At 44.2% G+C, this 20,673-nt stretch overlaps 1 protein-coding gene across 1 annotated transcript in view; it reads right to left on the minus strand.

Moving 5' to 3' along the window:
• Positions 1-9,778: 9,778 nt before the first annotated feature.
• The window catches only part of TAPT1 (transmembrane anterior posterior transformation 1), a 64,622-nt gene continuing 53,727 nt past the window's right edge, over positions 9,779-20,673 (minus strand). The window contains exons 12-14 of the mRNA XM_079919079.1: positions 18,506-18,582; positions 15,220-15,380; positions 9,779-12,332 (exon numbers count right to left, since the gene is read on the minus strand). Coding sequence (XP_079775205.1) covers positions 12,115-12,332; positions 15,220-15,380; positions 18,506-18,582 — 456 coding nt within the window. The 3' untranslated portion in view covers positions 9,779-12,114. The remainder of the gene's footprint in view (positions 12,333-15,219; positions 15,381-18,505; positions 18,583-20,673) is intronic.

A 20,673-nucleotide genomic window follows, 5' to 3' on the forward strand; every position in this document is an offset into this window, starting at 1 on the left:
TGAGTCATACCTCCATCACTAGCCAGATGTGTCACCTATAGGGCAGGTTATCTAACCTTCCCAGGTCTTGTGTTCCTACTCTGAAAAATGAGTATAGTCAAACCTATTTCATCTATTAAAGATAATTAATGAGAACAGTCCAGAAAGTATTAGGTTCTACACAAATGCAAGGTTTCATCATCATCACATCAGATCCTTTCTCTCATCTCTCAGTCCAGGGGCCCAAGTTCACCAGAGAATGGAGATTTTTGTTTCTTCGTTCATTAATTCTTTACTGACCATCATTTAACAACAAGGATTCGAAGTAGCATGTAGAAACATACAGAGTCCAGTAGCATTCCAGTAAATACCACAGTGAGTTCCAGAAGGCTATTTCTTATAAGCAACACAGTACAGTAAAAGTGATTCTTTGGGATTCTTCTTCTCACTTGGTTTGTTGACTGAATGAATGACTGAATGGAAGATGATGAATTGAGATTCCCTTTAGGTAATATTCCTTTGTACATGTACAGGGAGTACATACGTTTGCGATGTCCACAATAACCTGTTAGATGATCTCTCCCTTACAAGCATAATCCAGTCACAGAGGATCGATTTTCTCTCCATCATCACTGACCATCAACTTTACGACAAAGAGGCTCCAAACTGACAGGACTCAGGGTGCAGGACATGGTGTGATCAAAGATTTGGTGAAGCACTCCTCCAGTGGCATTGAAATGATCCACTGGCAAAAACACAGATGCTTTATTTCTGGACACTAAGGAACTGAGCAAAACCCTCCTTTTGGGGGGAAATTTGTGCCTGGCCTAGACAGAATGGGGATCAATTGCCGTGTCCCCAGTCTTTTGGGGCAACAATGATGGAGGGGAATGAGAGGATGCTGAGTGCTGTGTCCCAGAGACAGGGCCCAGTTCATTGGATGCTCTATACATTGTGACTCAAGGGGATGTGGGCCCCATCGAATGTAACTGCTGATCTGCATTGCACAGTTGTCCTTAGCCATTGGAGAAACATCCAATGAAGAGTTTAAATAGAACTTTGGGGGAAGATTTGTTACGATGCGTGCTTGAAAAGACACTAGGAAAACTTATCCTACATGAGGAAAAGAGTGCAGAGAAGTAGTTGCAATCTGAACACACCTGAAGAAACAACACTGGGCTTGGTGAATAGCCCGGAGGAGGGTGATCCTGCTGTCCTAAAATGAACCTTGAAGAACGGCCACTGGGGATCTGAGAACTCCTGCCCAGGGATAACTCTCTCCATTATGGGCTGAATGTTTGTGTCCCCCCAAAATTCACATGTTGAAACCCTGACCCCCAATGTGATGGTATTAGGAAGTGGGGTCTTTAGGAGGTGATTAGGTCACGAAGCTGGAGCCCTCGGGATGGGATTAATGCCTTGTTAGGTTCTCCAGAGAAACAGAACCAGTAGGATATATATAGTTATATACAAGAGGAGATTTATCCTGGGGATTGGTTCACAAGGTTATGGAGGCCAAGAAGTTCCACAGTCTGCTGTCTACAGGCTGGAGAATAAGGAAAGCTGAGGGTATAATTCAGTCCGAGGCTGAAGGCCTGAGAACTGGGGAGGCTGTTGGTTTTAAGCCCCTCAGTCCAACGGCCTGAGAACAAGGAGCTCTGATGTCCGAGGGCAGGAGAAGATGGACATCCCAGCTGGAGGAGAGAGAGAATTCACCCTCCTTTCACCTTTTTGTTCCATTCGGGCCCTCAACAGATTAGATGGCGCTGCCCGTATTGGTGAGGGTGGATCTCTTTATTCTTCTTCTGAATCAAACACTAGCCTCTTCTGGAAACGCCCTTCACAGACACACCAAGAAATAATGTTTTACCAGCTATCTGGGCATCCTTTTTTTTTAATCTTTTTTTTTTTTTTTTTTTTTTTTTTTTTTTGGGCTGTACACGGGCCTCTCACTGCTGTGGCCTCTCCCGTTGCGGAGCACATGCTCCGGACGTGCAGGCTCAGCGGCCATGGCTCACGGGCCCAGCCGCTCTGGGGCATGTGGGATCTTCCCGGACCGGGGCACGAACCCACGTTCCCTACATCGGCAGGCAGACTCTCAACCACTGCGCTACCAGGGAAGCTATCTGGGCATCCTTTAGTCAACTTGATACATAAAATTAACCACCATGGTGTCCTTATAAGAAGAGACAGGAGACAGGAGAAACAGGAGAGAGCATTCTCTCTCTGCTTTCCGCCAGATGAGGCTACAAAGAGAAGACAGCCGCCTGCAAGCCAGGAAGAGGCTCCTCATCAGACCAGATCTGCCAGCACCCTGACCTTGGACTTCCAGAACTGAGTAAGGTTTGTTGTTTAAGCCACCCTCATCTTTGGTAATTTGTTCCAGCAGCGTGGCTGGCTAAGGCACTCCCTGAAGGGGCTCTCCTGCAGCCTGGCAGTCAAGGTCCTCTGGGGCAGGTGGGGCTCAGACAACTTTCCCAGACAATCTCCTTCCGTCCGTCCCAGAGCCCAGCCCGCCTGTGTTCACTCACACTGCTGCTCTGCCAGGGTTCACGTGTTCACACGGGCCCACCCTTCAAGGTCTGATGTCGGCTCTGTTACATGTCTACCTGATGTCTCCCTCCCTTTCATCCTGTGCTAACGAAACCCTGATTTTGTTCGGAGCCAGTATATTCCAGGTAGTTGATTATGCTCGGTGTAAACTGGTGTTTTTCAAACTATGGACACAATCCATCACAAGATTATGAAATCAACTTAGTATAGTGTGACCAGCATTTAAAACTTATAAACTGAAAATTTCTGAATAAATCAGAGTGGAGGTAAGTATTGTTTGGTGAAAGTTTACTTTTCAGTTATATATGTGTGTGTACCCTGGTTTCAATGTGCCATGTATAGTTGACCCTTGAACAACACGGGTTTAAACTGAGTCCACTTACATGTGGATTTTTTTTCAATAAATACTACAGTTCTACACAAGCCACGGTCAGCTGAATCCGAGGACGCGGAAGCATGGATTGGGAGGGCCCACTCTAAAGTTATACACGGATTTTGGATTTTCGACTGCAGTGAGGTTGGCACCCCTAACCCTCCTGTTGTTCAAGGGTCAGCTTTATTACCTATTATGGGCCTCCATCAGAAATTTCCAAAATCACTGGTCTAGGCCAATCAGGAAGCTCTCAAGTCCCCATCTCCCAGCCCCACTTGCAGCTAACACCAAAAAGAAAAATTAAAGATATAAATACACATGCCACTAAGATGAAAAATAACTAATAAATATTTTTAAAATATTTAATCACACTCTTAAAACTAGGTACCCTTTTTAAACCTCTGTAAGGTTGGCAAGGATTAGATCAGGGCTGGTGGAAGTGTGGGGGTCCAAGTATGCTCATGTGTGCATCTAGAAGGTAATTTCATAACTACAACAAAAGTTGTTTGGAGACTTTGTCCAAGGAATTCCAGCTCTAGGAATTTATGCTAACGAGAAAATCAAATGCCCAACAAAAAGGAATTGATTAAACAAATTATGATATGGCCGTAAATGGAATTCTAGGCAGCCATTAAAATATTTTAAATCATTGACTTGGAAGAATGTCCACCACGTGTAAAGGAAAGGAAGCATGTGATAAACCAGTATGTAGGGTATCATGGAAATATATTTACATGTAGAAACCTATACCTGTGTATATATTGTTAGAAACAGTTTGAAAGAAAGTACAACAAATTAGATGGTAAAATTATAGATATTCCTCTCCACATCTCTACCTTTTTCTTAATAGTCCTCTGACTTTTCTATAACAAATGTCTATTACCTGAGGATTGGCAAAAGCTTTTAAATTATGCGCTATTTACCATTGCTCAAGCCAGGAAGGTGGTCCCCACCCTCCTTTCTTAGCACGTGATCAGCAATGGGGGGCATGTTATGCCCACGTGTTTAGCAAGCATGTGCCCCCCCCATGGTCAGGAGCCCTGCTCCAAGGTCCTGGCACCACACCCAAATTCTTGGAAAACCAAGGTCTTGGTCTCCCAGTTGGTACATGGACATCAGGACCCACCACGCAGGAGTAAATGAGAAACCAAATGATAAGCATCACATAAATCCATGTTGTCATGCCTCACACCGTCTAGGTTCCTTAGGGAGAAAAAAAAGGTGATTCAACAGTAAGCAGTAGAACCAGAACAATCCATTCATCGTCCAAATTCTAAAAATAGCACTCAGCAAAGCCAACCTGTGGAGAATTGGAATCATATGAGAGACTGGAAAATGTGAACTGAAAAGAGGTCAGGAGGAATGGAAAATTTGTTAAATGCTCACGCTTTTGTTGGAAAACCACTTGATTTAAGAAAAACGTCCTGTGCGTATTGGTAAGGGCTCTGGTGCAGGGCTGTCCTGGGATCTGAGCACTGCACAGCTGTGAAGGACCAGTGCTCTGCCATTAGATGAACCAGCCTTTAAATCTTGGTCCTATTTTTCCCTAGCCGGATGACTGTTGTGAAAAGCCTCCTAGCCTCAGTTTCCACATCCATAAAATGGGGACCCTGCAGGCATATTGTACAGATTAGATGAAGTATGAATTAAAAGGGCCTTGTATGATGGTTTGCAGTAGATGTCTAATAAGTACTGCTCTAAAAATCATTATTATTCTTATTACTACTACAGCTCTTGCTTCAAGCCAAAGCTAGATGACATTGGGGTACAGGAGAAAAGTAGCTTGTCCTGGGACAGAGGTTGGGTGCCTATTAGAGCCCCTTCAAGGCTAAAATTCCATCTTTCTAGGACCTACATCATCTTTAAACATGTTATCTTTGAAGGAGAAATGAACATCCACTACATTTACAAGGGAAAGTCATACTCTTTCATGCGGTGTTTTCTAATTAAAGATGGGTAGGATCTGAAACCGCATGGCTTTATGTCACCCCGCCACCAGCTTTTTTTTTTTTTTACATCTTTATTGGAGTATAATTGCTTTACAATGGTGTGTTCGTTTCTGCTTTATAACAAAGTGACTCAGTTATACATATGTTCCCGTATCTCTTCCCTCTTGCGTCTCCCTCCCTCCCACCCTCCCTATCCCACCCCTCCAGGTGGTCACAAAGCACCGAGCTGATCTCCCCGTGCCATGCGGCCGCTTCCCACTACCTATCTATTTTATGTTTGTTTCCAGTTCTCAGTCCAGTCCAGACAATGAGGGAGCTGAGCCCAGTTTCCTGCTATTCAGCCTGTGGCTCTCAGGGTGCTTCCTTCCGTTGCCTGTAAATGCAAATGTGATTTCCATCCTGAGCCGGTGACTGGGTCCCAGCCTGTCTGCGCAATCATTTCAGGAGGCTGCTCATCACTACATCATCCAGCGAGAAACAGAAAATCAGACAAAGATTGATTTTGCCTACGTGCAGTGTCAGTATTGGAAAAACACAAGGATGAAGTGTAAGTCGAAACCTTTGTTATGTGGCTGTACGGCCAGCGGAGGTTTAAAGGTTCCTGCAGAGGTGCTGCTTTTTCCTTCCGAGGTGGAGACAGAACCAAGTCAGACTGGGGGGCTCCTGGCCCTGCCCCGACTCCAGGCCTCCCTCCCCTGGTTTATCCCATAAAAGCACCCCCCCCACACACACGTCCCTGATTCCATGCTAGCTGCCCTACAACCCACTCTTCACACAGCAGGAAAAAGCAACATCCTAACTCCTTATCTGGCCCCCAAACCAGGAATATCCTGGCCCCTCCTGGCCCCTGGGCTTGGAGGAGCTGGAGACCCTGCCATAGCCCACCTCTTACTGCATTTCAAGCTGCATCCTGTCCTTAACCCCACATCTCTTCAGCCCTGCTGACTTCCTTCTGTGGGAAGAATACACCCTTCTCACTCTCATCTCAGCAACCTTGCACTTGCTGGTCTCTGCCTGAAAGGAGTTCCTTCTACCTCAGGCCACATCTTACATGTCAGCTTTTAGAGGGCTTCCCTGACCATCCCTATCACATTATCTTGTTTTCTCTATAGCACCCATCACCGTCCACACTACTCAGCTGTTCCCAAGGTTGTGGTCTGGTTTCCGCACTGGAAAGTAAGCTTCCAAGTGAAGGACCCTGCTGCCTTGTCTGCTGTGTCACTAGTTCTCAGAACAGCAGGCTGCTCCCAGAGGGGATGAGTCTCCCGCAAAGGGTTCTGGTGCTCAATTGCACAACTTAGTGGACTGTGTGTCCTTTCTCTCTTCCTTGACTTTGGTGATTAAAACCTTGGAGTGTCATGTGATATCTTGACCCAGCGCTCTATGATTTCTGCATGATTTATCTGAAAGGTTCTACTGCCAGAGGTTGGGGGTGGAGCCCTGAGGGTGCAGTAGGCGGAGCATTGAGGCTTGAACATCTGGAAGACACCGGTTCAGCCCTGCTCTGCCTCATCTAACTGCCCTGTCTTGCGCAAGCAACATCAGTGAAGTGTGGATTTTAAATAAAACGTTGGCATATGCTAGAGAACTTTGGCTCCCCAATTCTATTTTAGTCTCTTCGGTCTTTACCTTGGGAAGAGCAGCTGGAGCTGTTTCTGGCCCCATAATGTGAGGTCCAGATCCTAGACAGTGATGGCTCTAGGCCAGGGGCTCTGAAACTTGAACGTGCACGTGAATCACCTCGATCGTCGGGCACCACTTCCAGAGCTTCGGATTCAACATGGCTGGGCAGGGGCCAAGAATGTGCAGTTCTAACATCTTCCCAGGTGATGCGATGTTGCTGCTCTGGGACAACGCTTTGACGACCACTAATCTAAGCTGTGAGGCATCAGGTAATGATGGTCAGCACAACTTAGATCTGTACAGTGCTTTATCATTTACAAGCCGAGTTTTAGATACATTATCTTATTCGCTCCTCCCAACAACCCTGAGAATATTATCAAGCCCAGTTTACAACTGAGGTTTGCAGTTGCACACGGAGGAAGTCCCTGACTCAACACCACATAGCCAGCCAGCCAGCTCTCCCCGGACTTCCTAGAGGGGTAAACATTCTAGACATCCAACGTCCACAAGGTCACCATGCCCTACACCCCTTAAGTCCTGTTACTCTGGCATGAATGACCACAGTCACCTCCTTAAAGGGTTTCCTTCATTCATTCACTTCTGACTTGTCCTTCCTTTTTTTTTTTTTTAATCCATTTAATTCCTACTCTTCTTTCAAAGCAGCCTAATTGCACATCCTCCACAATGACTCCCAGGTTTATTCATCCAATAAACATTTATTGGCTGCATCCATGTGCCAGGAACTGTACAAAATGCCAGGGCTACAGTGAACATGGTGAACCCATCTGAATCTGATGTCCTGTAGCAACCAGCACCATGTTTGCGGTAGCACTTACCTCAGTTAGTGGTCCCCCGTCAGGCTGCAGATAAACTCTGTGAACAGAGAGCACAGCTTATTTAGTTCTGTGCTGTGCACAGCGACTGACCGTGCCATGAATATTTTACATCAAGCCCGACAAGCTATTTAGGCATTTTTGTTGTATTTCACTTATCTGGTTAACCCTGACATGATAGCTGTCTCTTTCCCGAGTATTTACATTTTTACGTAGACGTATCTAAAATGAAATGAAAATAAGCTTGTTGAAAATAATTGCAGTTTTGAAAGTACCCACTTTGCAGGTGATTCACCCCTCAAGAGCACAAACACTCTGTAATCCCTGATCTAATTCCCTCAAAAAGGTGCCAACTGTACTCTCAAGACCCTCACTTCGTTTCCTCACCTGCCAAAAAGAAAGTTGTAAGTGAAAAGCAAACTACATCGTGCAGATACATTCCCTTCTTTTTCATCACTTTAAATATCAAACGACTCCAGATAAACTTTACTATGCTGTGCCAAAACGGTGCCTTTCATTAACTGGCCAGTGTGTGTTGCTTTTCTTTTCTTACTGAAATTTACAACAGCAAGGCCAAGCTTGCACTTGCGGAGCACTGCCTGTTACTAAGGAAACTCCTCAGATAACAGAAGCTCCCTTGGAACGTCAATTTCTTTCTTAACAACTTCCCCTTTCAACTGTACACATTGGATATTTTCAGCCGTCACGTACATGGTACCATTTGCTTCAAACTGGTCCCGGATTATCGCGATTCTGCTGCTCTTTTGACATACTAACTCCTTTTCTTTCCAATTCTCTGTGCTGTTCGACTGTACTCATAATCTATTCTTCCTGTACAATTTCCTGAGAGACAAGGGACAGGGCACATCTTTTCTGTAGAGTATATGAACAAATAGGACTTTGCCACTTATAAACACACTTAATGTCGTGATGACCCAGGGTGTTGCAGTCTGACTGCTGAATAAGTGGGGCATAGTCGTTTTATCTTTTCCTCTACAAACAACAAATAGTAAATATCTAAAGAGTACTTTCAGAAGCACCCGTTTTAGGAAGTTAGGTCTAACATCCACTCCTTTTATGTAGAGATCTCTAAATAGGCCCTTTCAGGTTTCCAAGTGTTATGAATGTGGGCTGTAATCCAGACCCTCCAGGTTCAGTGGCTTAGAACCAAAACCACTTACATCTCTCTCATGTATAGTCTAAGCTGAGTGTCCCAGGTTGATGGGCAACTCCACTCCGCAGAGGCATTCAGGGACCTGGGTTCCTTCCCCGCTGAGGCTCTGCCATCCAGTGAGCCCCGTGCATTTACCTGCATGGCTGGGGAGGGGCCACACCTTCTCTGGGTTCCAACTGGTGGGAAACGGAGAGGTGTAGGGGGCCTGTGATGGTATATACCCTTGGTTTCCATCTCTTGGTGAGAATTCGTCACTTGGCCACATGTAACAGCAAGAGGGGCTTGGGAATGTAGTCCCCAGAGAGGCAGCTAGGTGCCCAGCCACAGCTCTATGCTTCTGCCACAGAAGATGCTGGTGGACAACTAGCAGTATTTAGTAAAAAACAACATTTTCTTTCTTTTTTTTTTTTATTTATTTTTGGCTGCGTTGGGTCTTTGTTGCCGTGCGTGGGCCTTCTCTAGTTGTGGTGAGCAGTGGCTACTCTTCGTTGCGGTGCGCAGGCTTCTCATTGCGGTGGCTTCTCTTGTTGCAGAGCCTGGGCTCTGGGCGCGTGGGCTTCAGCAGTTGCAGCATGCGGGCTCAGCAGTTGTGGCTCGCAGGCTTAGCTGCTCCGCGGCATGTGGGATCTTCCCAGACCAGGGCTCGAACCCGCGCACCCTGCATTGGCAGGCGTATTCTTAACCACTGTGTCACCAGGGAAGTCCCTCTTATTTTTTTCTATTTTATGGAAGCACTGTGAAACTGCTATACGATTATTTTATTTTAAGCAAATCCAATAGGAAAAAAAACCAGATTTACATTAAGATGTTAAAGAACTGTATTTATTTTAAAACTGAAATAGACCTGAGAGATCATTTGGTTATTAGGCAACTTGCCCACAGCAGCTGTTATTTCACTGACTTGTTTACTATCAGTCCTCCCCAGGAGGGCAGGGACTTTGGTTCATTGCTGATTCCAGCAGCTAGAGCAGTTCCTGACACATAGAAAGTGTTAATAAATCTTTGTTGAGAGAATAAATAGATGGAACTGAAACAGTCCAAAATGTAGTGATTTTAAATTATTTTGTGACTTTATATCCATCTCTGCTGAGTTACCAGGGATGGGAGGAAAATTTCTGAGGTTCTAACAAGTTTCTTCCATGTATATGTATAAAGAGTATAAAGTCTAACTGCTAGCCGAAGTACAAGAAGTACAAAGAAAATTTGGACAAGCTCTGAATGACTCTTGGTGTTTATACTTCTATCCCAAAGAGAAAGCTAAGAGTCTGACTTACGTTGTGCCTCAGATTTTTTTTTAACCGAAGTACTGTCTTACACTTGACCCCCAGATATGAAAAGCACATGGTGTGACATTCAAATAGCTGCAAAATGAAGTACCTTAATTTGCTGAGAGATATTAAATGGTCTATGATCAAGACCCAGTCTATTTTTTTCCTCCAAAGACAAAAATCAAACATTTTTCTCCCATTAAAACCAAAAGAATAATTCAAATTAGACAGTCCTGTCACTTGTGAATTGGAAGTAAACTCTTATTATAGAGTGGGAAATTCACTCCACTGAATATAGTAGTAAATATTATTAAAATAAATTCAGTGACCTTTTTAAAAAAGATTATAAAATTGAATTTATTGAGTTTCACACAAGATGCACTTATAAAATTAGTACTGAATGCCATTTTAACAGAGGAAATGAACATTATTCCAAACTCCCAATATATTCTGCCAAAAAAAGATCTTTCAAAAATGACAGCACAGTAACAGAGTAATTCAAGCTGAACTGAAAGATATACCCAAATCATATTTTTGCTCTGATCAGGGCTATGTTTGGCAAAGTTATCCCCAAACTGTTCCCATTCCTCACAGACACTGTTCTTTATGTTGGTGAAGAGAAGATGGAAAAAAGAATAATAATCCTAAAACGGGCCTTCACTGAAACATACACAAAACAATTTAAAGTCTTTCATCTTTAAGTTAAAATAATTCCTGGTTTCACAAAAGCATTTCTGTACAATTTTCTTTTTTACCCTACATAAATGTTAATTTCGATTTCTTTAGCTTTAATGTAAAACATTAAAATCCACTTTTGTTTTTTCAGAGGAACAAGCCAAAGCATTAAAGCTTGCTTCTTCACATTTCACCCAGGAAACAGACAAACCAGCTACAATTTACCTTCTGCACGTCAAGTGCTGGAAATATCAGCACAAGAGCTGAACTTTAAAATGAAAACTTTAAAATGAAACCATCAAAGGAAGTTAACAGTTAACGGTTAACACCTGGACATTCTGAAATTAGACCCTGTAAAATTTTTATAAAAGTGCAGAAAGGTTCCTCAAGGTAAAATGTGGTGGAAAATAACCTGTCCTATGACGTGGGCCACAAACCGGTAATTAAGCAGAAATGGAATACTCATCTCAAACAAAACCAAAAAGCACCTTTTGGCCGCTGTTCCCAACATCCCTGCACAAACACCTGTCCACACCCAGGCAGCCACCTGAACGCCCCGAACACCCCACTTCCCTTCCCCCACACAGCCTGCCCAGCCCGGCACAGGTGCACGTGACAGCCACACCTCCCCACACAACACAGGCCCGCCCAGGCGCAGGCACACAGACAGACCCACCCATGCACTCCAGAAGCCGGAGCAAGATGCTGCCCCATCTGCTAGAAGATGGACTTCAAAACTGTTGCTTGGAAAACCCACTTGAAGTCGACACCTTTGAATTTTGTATACTGACAGTTCTTCAGCCTGTTCAACACCAAATCCTTTTAACTGTAACAGTTTAGGAAGCAATTAATTAGTTTAAAATGAAACCAGTTAACTACAGTTAAAGTTAACACTGCTCCGCTTTCTCAGCACAGGAAGTGGCTTTCTGTAAGGGAATTCCTATTTTATCCACTGCAATGAAACAATACACAGCTCACGTTTGCTGTAAAGAGTAAACTGAAAAATTATGAAACATTTTCTCAGTGATGCATAACCTTCATTAATTAATATTTTTTAAATAAACTGGCTTAGGGTCTTTTATTTTCTCTCTATAAAGTGCTACTATTCATCATGTCTTATTTAAGGTAGCTTTTTATTCTGATTAATTCAGGTACATCTTCAAAGATTATCCTGGTGGTAAGAACACTTGACTTAAGTTTAATTATTATTATTATTTTTAATGGTTTGGCAGATGAAGTGACGTTTGAAAACTGTGGAAACAGAGTGAGGCTGGAAAGGGAGCATCGTGCTAAGAGCTTCACAGTTTTCCAGGTATATCCTTATACTGAAGAGGACTCACATCAAAATCCGATCTTCTGGAAGCACAGATTGACAAAGCAAAAGTGATGTCCGTGTTGCTCCTGTCGGGCCCAGAGAGATTCTGCTGCTTTGCCAAGCAGCAGGAACTTTTCCTAATCCGTCAAGTTTTCCAAGGAGTCAAGGCTGGAGGTCACTGTTGGCGGACTCACGTGACCTGACCTTCAGCCAGAGCACATCACTGGAAGAAGGACACTAAGATTTGCTTTCCATTAATAATTTAAGTTCTTAAATAAATATTTAAGTGCCATTTTCAGCATCTGTCCATCCTGGTAGCACAGCATCTGCTGCCCCGGGACTCTGTATCTTTGGCACACGCAGCTACAGAAATCAGTCAATTCGGTTTCCACAAATTGTGAACCTGTCTATCTCTAACAAATCTTTCTTTGCGGATCTGTGTTTTAATTCAGAGTTTTCTTGCGTTATGTCCTTCTCGTCACCATCTGGAGTTGTCAGGAACTGATCAGAATTGCTTGTCACAAGTAGTGGTATGACATTTTCCTTCTGATGAAGAGGCTGGCTGGTGACCGAAGCAGACAGGTTTTCTTCTGTGGAAAAACAGATTCATTTAATTAGAAAAGGGTTTTCCCCCCAACTTATAATAACCACAAGCTTACCAATATAGTGGTACTGAAAAGAAATGTTGATTATCCACGCTTTTGGATAAAGCGAGTAATAGCCAGACAGCATGCTGTATACGCCCCAGAGTTTATAATGAAACTCAGAGGCTACACTAGTTCTGTTTCCTCATCCAAAAGTTTATATAAAAGCTATTATGTGGATCATGCCACACAAATAACACTGTTACCTGATTCTTGAAAGATCAGAACTCCTATGTAACAACCCTCCTCCTATAAAACCAATAAGAAGATTGTTGCCAGAGCTGAAAAATTAACATTGTTTCCTAAACTCAGGACATCAGGGCTAAGGAGACTCTAATCCATTCCACCTCTTATGTGAAGTCACATTAGACATGGTCAGCATTTCATGTCCAGGAAGTCCAAATCAGAAGTAAAAACAAATCAATGCACAAAACCTCTAATGTGTATTTTGGGCCATGGCGATCCTGAGCCTGGCCTGAGGAGCAGTGGTCTGGGGGCCTGGACCCACCAATCCCCGAGTCATACATTCAGTCCTTATAAGAGCAGCTTCATCAAGGTAAGGATGACATACCACAAATGGTACATATTTAAAATGGATAATCTGATGAGTGTTGACACATATATACACCTGTTGAAACCGTTGCCCCGGTTGAGACGATGAATACATTCATCTCTCTGGGTCGTCCCTCCCTCCTGCTGTCCTTTGCTTCTTCGGGAACATGATAGACTCCATGCTGTCTTGACAGCCAGTCCCTCTGTTCACATGCAAATTGGGCCCGAGCTGTCTGACTTGCAATATCTTCCTGAATGGTCTCTGGCCAGTGGTCTCCTGACCTCCAAAACATCCTGACCAGACACAAAGGCACTCGCGCAAAATGCACTTCTTATTACGGGGCTCTGGATCCAGTGAACTTGAACTGCAGTGCGCGCTACAGGTTTTATCCCCTCTTCAACTGGAGGCTTCTTGAAAGCAAGACTGATGGTTATTAGTTTCTTACTGTGCTGAAGGAGCCTAGCCTAACAGAACACATATGGACCCATTATGAACTATCCAGGTAGCTGAAACGAATGCAATCCCATATCACCAATAGTACTTACGTGTTCTTTAAAATTAAAAATTATTTTCAAGTTAATCACAAGTTTCTGTTCTACTTTAAAATAAAGCATACATGACGAGCATGGCTCTCTCTTCAGACTGGCCTCCGGCCCAGCTCTAGTCTCATCTCTTATTCCTTCCAGAACAAACTTGACGCCTGGAATACTGACCCACTAGTTCTCTTCTGTTTCAGGCCCACGCCGGTCCCTTTCCTGACGTGCCCCCAGCTTCACCTGGGCCTATTTCTTCTCGCCCTTCAGGATTTAGTTCAGGCGTCACCACCTCCAGGAAGGGCCCCTCTCCTGTGCCCTCCATGCCCTGTCTATAACCTCACTCACCAAGTTGGATTATCCACTTTTGTTGTCTCCCCTGTCAGTCTGTGAGGCGCTAAAGCATGATTTATTTACCTTTGTATCTCCAGCATCTCATATGCTACCTGTCACACACATTGCCCCAGTTCTTCCTCCAAATCTTCCAGGCCAGAAGCCCTGGAATCATCCTCAACTCCTCTCCCACGGCACAACCTCACTGGCAAGCCCTGGGCCCCTCCTAACCCACCCAGAATCTGGTCAGCCTCCCCGCTCACATGCTGACCCATGCACTGAGCCAGGCAGCTCCCCCCTGGCCTCCACCTCTGGGCTCACCCTTCTTTTCTTTTTTTTAAAATAAATTAATTTTATTTATTTTATTTTTGGCTGCGTTGGGTCTTTGTTGCCGCACGCAGGCTTTCTCTAGTTGCAGTGAGCGGGAGCTACTCTTCCTTGCGGTGCATGGGTTTCTCACTGCGGTGGCCTCTCTTGTTGCGGAGCACGGGCTCTAGGTGCGTGGACTTCAGTAGCTGTGGCTCGCAAGCTCTAGAGTGCAGGCTCAGTAGTTGTGGCACACGGGCTTAGTTGCTCCACAGCATGTGGGATCTTCCCAGACCAGGGCTCGAACCCGTGTCCCCTGCATTGATTGGCAGGCGGATTCTTAACCACTGCGCCACCAGGGAAGCTCTGGGCTCACCCTTCTTGAGGTTAATTTCCACAAAGACTGAAAACAGTCCTTTTAAAATGTCTGCTGGATCGTGTCACTCCTCCGCTCCAAGCCCTGCAACAACCCCTTCACACAGGAACAGCTGAGATCCTCACGAGAGCCCACAGGGCCCTGGGTGACCTGGAGCCCTGGGCAGCCTCTTGGACCCCCTTCCAGTCCCTCCCGATCCCGGGGGAGAGGCTGTCCCTTGACACGCCAAGCATGTTCCTGCCTGGGGCCTCTGGACGCATGGCCTGTGCCTGGGAGGCTCCTCCCTGGAAGGCTCGGTCTCTGCCCGGATGCCGGCTCCTCACGGCTGGGGAGTGCCCCCAACTCCCACCACAGTCCCTCTCCTGAGTCTGCTTTAGTTTTCTCCACAGCACTTACAGCCACCTGCCATAGTGCACATCCATTCCCTCTCCCCGATGATCCAGCTCTGCCTGCCCCACTGCTGTATCCCTGGGCCTGTCAGGTAACAGGTGCCCAATTATCATCTACCGAACAACCAACGAAGGAGTGAAAAAGCTCGGAGCACTGCGTTAGGGGCACCTGTGATGAGATCCACAGCATAAACATTAAAAATCAACAGCTAATCAAAGCGAAATCCAATCTTGAAAGCACTGCTAAACATCGACTGAACAGTGATTTTTTTATTAAGTGGAGTTCAGACAATTAATTCATTATAGAATGATTCATAGAAGTGATAAAAAGAACCAAACCTACCTTGAGAGGGTTTACATTTATTTTGTGATTTACTGGATGGTTTGCTGGGAGCGCTGGTTGGGGGAGGGTTAAACAACTTTTCTTCCATTTTGGCTTCCTTCACGTACTGGCATGATTTTCCCAACAGGACAATGCTGTTCAGTACTTTCAGAGAAATCAACCTAAAACCGGAAAGAAATGACCAACTACTGTTGGAGTCCCTCTCAGTCACTGGGCAGGTAGAGGGGAGGGGGAGAGAGGATGACCCAGGCGCCGCAGGGCCCAGTTCTTTATGCAAAACCCGAGTTTCTGGAGGTTTCTTTACCACAGGGGAACATTTTTGAAAAACTCCTTAGTTCTCTTTATAAGAAGAAATTATACTTAGAAGTCTCACCTGGTTCTAAATTGACATTTATTCTTTTATTACAAAACAAATACATTTAGCAAATGCAGATGAAAATCAACAACAAAAACTTATAACGCCACACTCCAGTGCAAATCACTGTGACATCTGGTATATTATCCTTCAGTCATTTGTGCTCTGAATGTACGTCTATTCATACTTCTCACTGTCCAGAAATGGGGTCTCTTCAGAAGGCAGTAGGGGATTGGAGTTCAGAGCGAGTGCAGAGACTCCAGGGGCCAAGTGTGTGAGTTCGAATCCTGACTCCACTGCTCAGGATCTGTGTGGATCTGCGTGAATTTCCTAACAGGTTAATCCATAGAGGTGATTTTAGTAAGGTGCTCAGAACAGTGCTGAGCACACAGAAACGCCAACAAAATTGGTTATTTTATTCCCATCGTTGCTGTTGACATGACAATACATCATGAATGTTCTCCAGAACCGCTGGTGTTCCTTAATGACATTATCTTAATGGTCTCACAACGCTTCACTATATTGGTTATCATATAACAAAGCCCCTCAAAGCCCTTAATTTCTGGTTACTTAGGCTATTTCTAATATTTTGCTTCTATTAAAAAGTTTCTGGCTAGGAAAACTTACGTTAAATCTGTGTTTCCTTAAGATAAATTCCAAAATACATAATGACAGAAGTGGGATTTCTGGGCCAAAAGGTATATAACGTTTTTAGGCAACTGAAACAAATCTGGCAAAAATTCTGAAAAAAACTCTTCACACTGGTATCGTCACACAAATAGGGGCCCTTAAATGGCACAACACCAAGGACCTCACGGTCAGTTCTACAGTGAGTGAAGACGGGGGTGGCGATTTCTTAGGCCTGATACGAAATCCTGGTAGTGACACGGAACTACGCATCAGTGAGGGGAAGTCCGAAGAGGGGCGTGGAAGGAGGTCAAACAAGAAGCAAACAGGCTTCCTTCACTCTCCCTGGCCTCCCCACTCCCTACTCCGGAGCACCGAGGGCCTCACATGGACCCAAGGCTGCAAGGACCTTCCGCGTGCATGCGCCACTCTTCCAGGTTTACCGCCGGCCCCAACTTCCCCCGCCCTCCTTACTCAGCCCTTCCACTGCTTCCTTGAGACAACTAGGGGATGTCTAGGAGGATCTCAAGCTTACAAAACCCCAACAGGACTCTCGATTCCAGACCCAACCCTCCAAAAAAACCAAGGCGGACCAGCCCCACGTGTCTGTCTTCACCGGCTTCCCCATCACAGTGGACGGCCAGCCCATCACCCTAACTGCCTGAGCCCCACACCCTGTGATCACACTTGGTGCTTCGTGTTCCCTCTCGCCTCACATTCACAATGCATCAGCAAGTCCTGCACATCTCCACCTTCAATGTATCCCTAGTTGACAGATTTTTAGCACTCACTGCCACCATTCAACTCCAGCTGTGGTCACCTTTCCGGGGAACGACTGGAACAGCTTCCTGACCTCGCCTGACTTGTGCTTCTCTCCTTGCTACACTCCAGTCCATTCTCTGCACAACAGCCAGAGCGGCCCTTGCAAAAAGCCAGATGGGTCTAGCCCTCTTGTGCTCACAAGACTCCAGTGGTTCGCCTCCCTCAGAGCTGAAGCCCAGGCCCTTCCCAGGGTCTGCCGGACCGCCGGCCATCCTCGCCCACGCTCTCTGCCTGGCAGGGTGGAGATAAACAAGGAATGATACTAAGAACTTCGCAGGGCAGTGTGAGCATCTGTGCCAGGGAAGGAGGATCTCACGTTTTTTAATGGCAGTAGCTGACGAAAGTTACCTTAATACAGTAAAGTATTTCTATGTTCATTCAAACAGTAAATGGTATGCAATCTGATCAGAACCACATCTTGCTTTGGGCATCACTGACACTAGCCGCGTAGCCTGAACGCGGCACTGAGGGCACAGAAAGTTTATTTGTAACTCACATACTTGGTGGAGACGGTGAAAACTGACTGCTCCTGGGCTCCTGCGTCGGACACCTCTGGAGCACCTGCTGAGTCAGTTAGCAGGCAGACAGCAGTGTAGAAAACACACTCAAAACGTGGAACTGGAAATACCCAGATGTCTCTGGAAAGCGGACCTCGTCCCAGGGGCAGATTCTGGGTGAATCTCTGGCTGAGGTCACTACCGCTACGCTTATCCTCTCCTCACTTTCTCCTCTCGAGACACTCAGTTCTGACTGCCGCCCAGAGCACGGCTCCTGATGCGCCACTGCACGTGAGCACAGGGACCAGGGATGGGGTCCCTTTCTTCTAAAGTAAATCTAAACCTAGGCGGGGCTACTTTATCATAAATTCACGTAGTGAAAAAACTAGCAGTGGCAAAAAATGCCTTTTTATATTATTTTCTTCATACCGCTTATTACTATCTTAAAGTATTTTAGTCGTTAATTTGTTACCCTTTGTCTTTCTCAACAAGATATAAGCCACATGAGACCAACAAATCTGCAGATAAAAGTTTAACCAGTCACAGGCAGAGAAATGATACATTTCTGCATCTCCTTTCGGTTTATATGACATAGGCCTAGAGCATGCTAAATAATCAGTATGGCAAACATAGTAGAAACAAAGATTTTTTTAAAACATAGAACAGTATCTGATTACAATGGCAGATTTTATCATAAAACATGGGTGAAACTTAAGTCCTAGGCAGAAAGGGCTTTAAATGATTTCACTAAAAGATTAAAATTAAATCTAAAGTGCTATTAATACTACTACCAAACAGCATATCTAATTTAACTAGAATTTAACTGAGTCACAAATACATTTGGAGATACATGCTGTCAAGGGAGACCCCCAAGACAGCTGGGATGGGCATATTGTTATGATTTAGCTGCTATTAACTTCCATCACATCTTGCATTTATACTTTACTGTATAACCAAAAACATATTCAAGAATGGTTAATCTTACCCGAAATAGAAGAGTATGACACAGGCATAAGACAGGATTCCTTGCACTTTAATTGAGCTTGTTACAACTCTGATGAGCTAGCCAGAAACAAACCAAAACAACAAAACACATAAACAGAACATACAAACAGAGTTATTAGTTAATATTTAAATAAAGATTTCTCCATGTGGATTTTAACACTTTGGGCACATACCTGTGGCCTTTGTCTAAACTGAAGAAAGCAGCTCTAGTTTTGTTGATTCATATCAGAATCTGGCTGCCTGTGAAAGCTTCTGTGGTCGATTTGGATTCTTTAGACAACTCCAGGATGGCTGCGGCTAATGCCATGTTCAACTGCTGACTCTAACGTCAGACACTATACCTAGCTCATGAATGACATGTTTACCTGTATGTTAATACATAGATGCAAATCAGCTGACTTTTAACATAAAAATTATTCTGGAAGATACAAATGAATTCATCTTGCTGCATGTGTCCCTACCAGAACTAGAAGCACTTAGTGGGCATTTCCCTCGCTCCTGCTGTTTCTGCCCTTTTTTCTTTGACTCTCTAAGAACCCCCAATGACTTGCAGGGGAAGAGAGAAAAGGGAACCTTAGGGGGTTTGTACTGTTTAAAGAAACTAAATACTATTACAAAATTAATTACTTAAAGGCCAGAAACGTTCTGCCTCCTTTGGATAGTTATGATTAAACACCTATTTTCTTACTTATCTCACAGAAACATAGGAGTAACAGCACTATCCTTGGAAGTTTGCTGAATAAATCTGGTGGGATCTGTTGCTGGAAAATGTTTACACGTTATAAGTTCAGCTTAATAATGAGCCCACATATTAGGGTATAGGGGGACTGCTATGTGAAAATAGAAAATCAGGGAAAATAACTGACCTTATCTAGTAATGTTATCATCAAATGGAAGGGTCTCTAAATAAATATCATAAGATACATTTTAAATGACATTTAAAAAATGCTTTTAATAGGGCTTCCCTGGTGGCGCAGTGGTTGAGAGTCCGCCTGCCGATGCAGGGGACATGGGTTTGTGCCCCGGTCCGGGAGGATCCCACATGCCTCGGAGCGGCTGGGCCCGTGGGCCTGCGCGCCCGGAGCCTGTGCTCCGCAACGGGAGGGGTCGCGGCAGTGAGAGGCCCACGTACCACAAAAAAAAAAAAAAAAAAAGCTTTTAATAAAAGAGCAATTGGGAGGAGATAGACAGAATGGACTGCCATATATTCAATAAAATTTCACGATGAGGAAAGATATGGAAGTCGTCATCTCTGTCACAGTCTCTAACGGGGAAATGACCTGTCGTACAAACATTTGTGATGGAAAGTAACATGGTTCTAGAATTTTATTCATTAATATGAAAGGCAAACCAACGATCACATTCAAGGCTTAAACGACTTCATTTTTACCCAGTATATTATTAGGTGACTTTAAGATACATGTGTCCCAAGTCCAATTTCCTTGAGACTTTAACATATGATTTATTTTACTTTTCTTGGATATGAATTCATTCTAGGACCAACGGTAACATTTACAAGGAAACACTGCCACTCTTGGCCTTAATTAAAGAATTATCTTAGTTACTGAGGCCTCAGCTTATTCTTCAGGGCCCCAAGATTTCTGCCAAAGCTAGGGTGTCATTCTGGCGCTCTGTGAGAAAAGCGCTGCAAAAGAAAACCTGCTGGATCCTCACATAACTACGTAATCCCCTTTGAAACTACAGGAGGTTTCCCAGAAGTGTTCTGCTAATCAATTATTAATTAAACTTAAATCTTTTCGTATAACAACCATAAAAACTTATTTAAAGAGTAAAACAAAGACTGAAGAAAAATCTAAAAAATCTAATTTAAAAAATTCATACTAATTATGAATCGAGTTTTCTGGCAAATAAGTTACTAGATAAATAAGTATTATTTGGCAAAGCAGGGACACACTTAAATCCAACCACTTAACCAATCCTTTAAAAAAAAAAGTCAGGCAACCTAGGTTTATTCTCACACCGTTGTATCCTTTTTCCAGTTGTAGAAAACAAATGTAGAAAAATTTTAAATTCTATTTCATCAATCTCTTACACCTTTAACAAATAACTTTACTCTTGAAAAATTTTCTGTTTTTCCAAAATTCTAGGAGCTCCTTTTCCCAAGCAAAAGAAAGTTGAATTAGTTAG

Source organism: Stenella coeruleoalba (genome assembly GCF_951394435.1).
Source record: "Stenella coeruleoalba genome assembly, chromosome: 4".
NCBI lineage: Eukaryota > Metazoa > Chordata > Mammalia > Artiodactyla > Delphinidae > Stenella > Stenella coeruleoalba.